This window comes from Populus trichocarpa, chromosome 7, assembly GCF_000002775.5.
Source record: "Populus trichocarpa isolate Nisqually-1 chromosome 7, P.trichocarpa_v4.1, whole genome shotgun sequence".
Lineage (NCBI taxonomy): Eukaryota > Viridiplantae > Streptophyta > Magnoliopsida > Malpighiales > Salicaceae > Populus > Populus trichocarpa.
The window spans coordinates 10,005,392-10,013,118 of record NC_037291.2 but is presented as its reverse complement, the minus strand read 5'-3'; the positions used below and the strand labels follow the sequence as shown (position 1 = coordinate 10,013,118).

At 34.3% G+C, this 7,727-nt stretch overlaps 1 protein-coding gene across 1 annotated transcript; it reads left to right on the top strand.

Annotated features, from left to right (window-relative positions):
• The first annotated feature begins 4,562 nt into the window (after positions 1-4,562).
• On the top strand, positions 4,563-5,815 carry LOC18100996 (senescence-specific cysteine protease SAG39). Its single transcript, XM_006380428.3, has 2 exons — positions 4,563-5,034; positions 5,126-5,815. Exons 1-2 carry the CDS (start codon positions 4,602-4,604, stop codon positions 5,713-5,715), a joined length of 1,023 nt encoding a protein of 340 aa, XP_006380490.2. The 5' UTR covers positions 4,563-4,601; the 3' UTR covers positions 5,716-5,815.
• The last annotated feature ends 1,912 nt before the right edge of the window (positions 5,816-7,727 follow it).

The window sequence follows — 7,727 nt, the reverse complement described above, 5'->3', positions numbered from 1 at the left end:
TTGTCGTGATGATAATAAGCTTAGCACATCCGAGAGCCTCCTGCAATGTAATAATTAATGAAAAGTTATATAAGCTTCCAGTCATGGAGAATCAATCATTGGTAATAATGATAAGAATTACATTATTAAGCATTTATCAACGTATGGTTTCAGATGTTTCTTTTTTTTGTAAGAGGGTATAACCTGTTCACCATAGGAAGGTTCAAAATCACATCAAAGAACTTCTCCAGAACTGCTAATAAAGCTGATTCAGCTATGGCGGGCTTGGGTTCCATGAATGTTTTGCTGCCAACTAATACCTCCATATCTGACTCTTTTGAGCTTGCATGCACTTTCGTAGCAACACTATGCTTTTTCAGAAAAGCTGCAGAGAAGCCTGATGCCCAAACCTAAACAAAGGGGAAAAAGACGCATACCAGGTTTATATCATAATCAAACTAACAATTCATATCTATTCATATCTTAAGTATGATATCAATCAAATGAGAATCAATTCAAAATTACATAATAATTCATATCAAAGATTTAGTTTCAATAAGCGATTATACTTAATCATAAACAAGAAATAAATAACAATATAAAAATTACCAAGAAACACGATCAATTCTATATTAATAATTCAAGTATTTATATTAATCTTCTAGTATATGAAAAATAATCTACTCACCTGATTTAAAAGCGAAAGATCTCAAAAACCAATGTTCAAGGGAATTCTATTGATGTCCAACAAGTAAAATATCAGGATTATCTGAATACAAAAGAGGACATACTAAAAAATAACTCGAAAATAATGTAAAATCTTTTTAATATACTTAACTTAGGGTCTAACCCATAACCCTATACATTTAGGAATAAAATGTAATTATAAACTGAATCGATCCACCCAATTGATCCCAAACATAACCTAAACTAACCAAGTCTAAAAGAATTATCTAATCTTACTGTCAAGTCAACTAGTCGACCGAAACCATCCAGGACAAATCAGTATACCAAAATACAACACACCAACCAGTCTACTGGTTCTATCTAATCGGTGAACCGAAAACATACAAGTCAAACGGTTGACCAGTTTAGAAAAATCGATCGACCAGTTCATCAGGATTCCAGATTCCCCATCACTAGCCTCAACAATGGTAGATCTCCAAATAAACCCAAAATCTTAAAAACTCATAACAAATCAATAAACTCATATCAAATAACCTATAACACTACAACCCATCATATTATAATCAACTAATTCATCACACATATTCAATTCCTCAATTAATCCCTAAAAACACAAATTCAAACCCTAAACCTTAACAAAACCAAGAAATCAAGGCTAAAAACCATAATTACACACATTAAATCATAAACCTTACCTTAAACACTTAATCTCCATAATCCTCTTCCCTTTCCTCTTCTTCTTCTCCTTACTGTTGGTTCTCTCTCTTTCTCAAGTCATATTTTTTTTTAACCTTCTATTTATACTTATCAATCTTTTATTCAATTACCTCAATACCCTTCATCTATTTACACCTAATTCTAAGCCTCCAAGGGCATTGTTGCCTTTTCCTATTTATTCTCTCTTTATTTTTCAAAACATCAAACTCTCCCCACCTTATGAAAGTTTCGTCCTCGAAACTTAATAGAAATGATTGAATACTTCCCAAGACTATCGAAAAGATGAGGATACTCCTTGCACATCTTGTCCTCGAGCTTCTATGTCGCTTCCTAGCGTGAATGGCCTTTCCACTTCACCTTCACTGAAGCTATATCTTTGGATCTAAGCTTCCTCACTTGTCAGTCCACTATAGCTTCCGGTTGCACCTCATAAGTTATACCGTCTTTCAACTCAATTGGGTGAACCTCTAACATATGAGATGGATCCGACATGTACTTCTGCAACATAGAAACATGAAATACTAGGTGTATAACAGACAAGTTCGATGGCAGTGCTAACTTATAAGCAACTACTCCAACTCTTTCTAGAATCTCATACGGTCCAATGAATCGAGGATTTAACTTGCATTTCTTTCTAAAACTGAATACTTTTTAGTCTGTGATACTCTTAAGAACACACAATCACCTACTGAAAACTCTATATCACGTCTCCTCTTATCCGCATAACTCTTCTATCTACTTTGAGCTATCTGAAGTTTCTTCCTGATTACCTCTATCTTCTCTAAAGTAATCTGAATCAAATCTGGCCCCATTAGCCTTTTCTCACCAACCTTAAACCAACAGACCAACAATCTACGCTTCTGACCATACAAAGCCTTATAACACATCATCTCTGCATCCTAATAACTATTGTTGTAAGCAAATTTCACTAATGGTAGGAACTTACTCCAACCAACTCCAAAATCCATAACACAAGCTCTTAACATATCTTCTAAGATCTGAATAGTCCTCTTAGACTGACCATTTGTTTGAGGATGAAAATTTATACTCAATTGCACTTTAGTACCCATAGCTTCTTGGAACTTCACTCAAAACCGTGATGTAAACTGCAAACCTCTATCTAAAACTATCGAGATTGACACTCCATACAATCGCACAATCTCGCTAATAAACAATCCCGCCAACTTAGCATACCCATAAGTAATCTTAACTGGCAGAAAATGGGTTGATTTTGTCAACCTGTCAACAATCACCCATATCGAATCATAACCCTCTTGACTCCTAGGCAATCCTGTCATGAAGTCCATTGTGATCCTTTCTCACTTTCATTTTGAAACAAACAATGGTTGCAATAATTCAGGAGATTTCTGGTGTTCACAATTTACCCTTTGACAGGTCAAACACCTAGAAACAAAGTTTGCTACATCAGCCTTCATCTTATTCCACCAAAAACACACCTTAAGATCTTGATACTTCTTGGTGGAGCATGGATGCACTGCGTAAACTATCTTATATGCCTTAGCCATCAATTCTGCCTTTAGATAATTTACATTAGGTACACAAAGAAAATTCCCATATCTCAGTACATCATCATCACCAATCACTAAACTTGCAGCTTTACCCTGTTCAACCTCATTTCTGATCCTAAAAAGCGAATCATCTTTCTTCGAAGCTGCTTTTATCTTGTTAAATAAGTTTGACTTAACTTACAAGTGAGCAATAATTTCTGTAGCTTCACTAAGGTTAAATTTGACTCCTTCATCCACTAACCCATGCAACTCTTTAATTAGAGGTCTTCATACCTCCTAAATATGAGCTAAGGTCTGTGATGATTTCCTGCTCAAAGCATCGGCAACTACATTTTCCTTATCTAGGTGGTATTGTATGGTACAATCATAATCCTTCAGCAGTTCCATCCATCTCCTCTACTTCAGATTTAGATTCCTCTGCAAAAAAATGTACTTCAAACTCTTGTGATATGTGAAGATCTCACAAGTTTCTCTACATAAGTAGTGCCTCCAAATCTTCAAAGTAAGAATTACAGTCGCCATCTATAAATCATGCATATAATAGTTTTGTTCATGCTTCTTCAGTTGTTGTGAAACATAGGCAATAACCTTGTCATGTTGCATTAGAACACATTCTAACCCCATTCTCAACTCTAAAGAAAATTTTCTCATAAGCTTCAGACCATTGACACTTAACATTCTTCTGTGTCAACTTAGTCAATGGTGAAGAAATTCGAGAAATTGTTTCTACAAACCTCCGATAGTAACTGGCCAAACCCAAGAAACTTCTGATCTCTGTTGCCGAAGTAGGCCTAAGCCACTTCTTAACTGCTTCAATCTTTTGAGGATTGTCTCAATCCAATTTTTTGAAACTACATGCCCAAGAAATGCTACACTATCCAGCCAGAACTCGCTCTTTGAGAACTTGTCATACAACTAATGATCTCGCAGAGTTTGAAGCACCATCCTTATGTGCTACTCATGATTCTCTCTAGACCTTGAATACACCAAAATATCATCAACAAAAACTATTACAAATCGATCAATAAACTACCCAAACATCCTGTTCATCAAGTCCATAAAAGTCGTTGACGCATTCGTCAATTCAAAAGACATCACTAAGAACTCATAATGATCATATCGAGTTCTAAAGGTTGTTTTCAGGATGTCCTCCTCCTTTATCCTTAATTGATGATACCTAGATCGAAGATCGATCTTAGAAAAGAATTGAACTCCTTACAACTGGCCAAAAAAAATGTTGGCTTCTTGAATCACTAAACCCAAGAACCTATCAAAATCCATGTCCTAATACAGACCATCACGTTTACTAATAGTTACAGAGAGACTACCATTTTCCTAGTTTTTTCTCCGATGCAGTAACTTAAAGGTAGGCCGATTCTTGTTACAATCTGAAAGTTTATTTAAAACTATTCACTTTGTGAATCAAACGGCACGGTAAGAGTGTTTTTGTTTTCTTCTAAAATTATAGATGGGACTAAATACTATACTCACAAGCCTAGCTAATATAAGGTGTCAAAATTAGAACATTTGTAAGGGCACGCATGGTTGGAAGGCCTGTCTTGTGGAGCATACGAATTGACCGGAGCAGAGTCCCTATAAAAACCTCATAGGGTGGGTGAAGATAGTATGCCTACCAGCTTATAACTCATTGCTTCCCTAATATACCAGCTACTAATACCAAAGGCTGCCATGAGATTCACCAAACAATTCCAATTTGTTTGTTTGGCCTTGCTCTTCATTTTGGGAGCTTGGCCTTCTAAATCCACAGCTCGAACCCTCCTGGATGCACCCATGTATGAGAGGCATGAGCAATGGATGACTCAGTATGGGCGTGTATACAAGGATGACAACGAGAGGGCGACCCGTTACAGCATATTCAAGGAAAATGTTGCACGCATAGATGCTTTTAACAGTCAAACCGGCAAATCTTACAAACTTGGTGTCAATCAATTTGCAGATCTTACAAATGAAGAGTTCAAAGCTTCACGCAATAGGTTCAAGGACCATATGTGCTCTCCACAAGCAGGTCCTTTCAGATATGAAAACGTTTCCGCAGTGCCTTCTACCGTGGACTGGAGAAAGGAAGGAGCTGTAACCCCTGTCAAGGACCAAGGACAGTGTGGTAAGTGCCTTTCCTTGTTTTTATAAGAATGAGATCTTACAGAGGGATACTTTTCTAACCTTTGTTTTGTTTGTGCTGAATCAAAACGTAGGTTGTTGTTGGGCATTTTCTGCAGTGGCAGCCATGGAAGGAATCAATAAGCTTACGACTGGTAAATTGATCTCCCTTTCAGAGCAAGAGGTTGTTGATTGTGACACTAAGGGTGAGGATCAAGGCTGCAACGGTGGTTTGATGGATGATGCCTTCAAATTCATTGAACAAAACAAGGGTCTAACAACTGAAGCTAACTACCCATACAAGGGAACAGATGGCACTTGCAACACTAACAAGGCAGCCATCCACGCAGCAAAGATTACCGGGTTTGAAGATGTGCCAGCAAACAGTGAAGCTGCACTGATGAAGGCTGTTGCCAAGCAACCAGTTTCTGTTGCTATTGACGCTGGTGGATCTGATTTCCAATTCTACTCGAGTGGCATCTTTACAGGAAGTTGCGACACTCAACTAGACCATGGTGTCACTGCTGTTGGATATGGAGTGAGCGATGGATCAAAGTATTGGCTAGTGAAGAACTCATGGGGTGCACAATGGGGGGAAGAGGGATACATACGAATGCAGAAAGATATATCTGCAAAGGAAGGACTATGTGGCATAGCTATGCAAGCCTCTTACCCCACCGCCTGATCAGATGTTCCAATATCTAAACACATGTGTCGTCTACTGCTGTTGATGGCTATTTCTACCATGAATTATAACGTGTATGCTTGCTCTCTGTAATTTCTCCTTTGGCTATGTACTATCTCAGAAAGAACTCGTAAAAGCATATCATACGAGAACGAGTCTGTAATTCTGTACATTATATCTGTTATTGCTATTACAAAGTTACTACATCGTGAGGAAAAGGATATTGAGGTGCCAGAAATAAGTTGGTGAAAAATATTTATTAAATCTAGTTGAGTTTATCATCCGGATTCATTTTAAATAAATTAAAGGTATGGGGTGAACACTATACAGACATATTGTTCACCCCCTTACATTTTAATGTTTTTTTTTTTTTAAGATTTTGCTATAAATTTAAGAGAAAACTATGTGAGGTGATGCTGTATAGCCACACTGTTCATCCATTCATGTTTTACCATTGATGATATTGTTCACTTTGTTTTTAGTTTTTCTATAAATTTAATGGATAAAAAATAATAAATCCGGTTAAGTTCATGGTCTGGGTTCATTCCACAAGTTTTACTATGGACGACATTATTCATTTTTTTTTTATTTGTTTAAGATTTGCTATAAATTTAAGGAGAAAAATATTGAAACCAGTTGAGTTCATGATCTGGGTTACAGGTTTTTTTTAAAGGTTGAATATAAATTTAAAGGAAAAAAATATTAAACCTGGTTGAGTTCATGATCCAAGTTACAAGTTTAACGAGTTAAGCTACGACAACAAGGTAATTATTTTTCTTCTTATATTGCTTTTTTTACTGGTATCTTATTTTTATATATCTTATTTTTTAAATAATTTTAAATTTATGTTTCAATTAATATTTCTCGTCTGTGATTTTGTTTTCGTTTATTTAACTTTTTTTGGATAGAGATTGTCTTTTAATAGTGTTGTGCGTATTTAATCTTTTATTTTTTTTAAAGGTTAAATATAAATTTAAAAGAAAATAATTATTGAACTTTGTTGAGTTTATGGTCCGGGTCACGGGATTAATTATTTTTTAAAGGTTGAATATAAATTTAAGGAAAAAACAATATTGAACTCGGTTAAGTCCTTTATCTGGGTCACCAGTTTAATTTTTTTTTAAAAGGTTGAATATAAATTTAAGGGGAAAAATATTGAACCCGGTTGAGTTAATGGTCCGGATCACGAGTTTAGCGAGTTAAGCAACAACAACTAGACAATTTGTTTTTTCTGATGTTGCGTTTTTTTAATATATATATATATATATATATATTTATATATATCTTTTTTAAAAATAATATTTAAATTTATGTTTCAATTAATATGTCTCATTGTGATTTTTTTTATTTAACCGTTTTTAGATAGAGATTGTTTTTTGATGGTGTTGTGCGTGTTTAATTTTTTTTTTTAAGGTTGAATATAAATTTAAAGGAAAAAATATTGAACCCGATTCAGTTCATGGCCCAGGTCCTTGGTTTAACGAGTTAAGCTACAACAACCAGAAAATTGATTTTTTATATTGCTTCATTTTTATTACTATTTTTTATATATATTTTTAAAATAATTTTTAAATTTATGTTTCAATTAATATCAATCATATGTGATTTGTTTTGTTTATTTAACCTTTTTTAGATAGGGATTGTTTTTTATGGTGTTGTGGGTATTTAATTTTTTTTAAAAATTGAATATAAATTTAAAGTGAAACATTATTGAACTCGGTTAAGTTCATGATCTAGGTCACGGTTTTAATTTATTATTTTTTTATTTTAAGGAAAAAAAATATTGAATCTGGTTAAGTCCATGATTCGGATCACAAGTTTGATAAGTTAAGTAACAATAATCGAGCAATTTTTTTTCTTATGATATTGCTTTTTTGTATGGTATCTTTTTTATATATATCTTTTTTTAAAATAATTTTAAAATTTATTTTTCAATTAATATCCTTCATTTGTGATTTTGTTTTTTGCTTATTTAACCTTTCTTGGATAAAGATTGTTTTTTGATGGTGTTG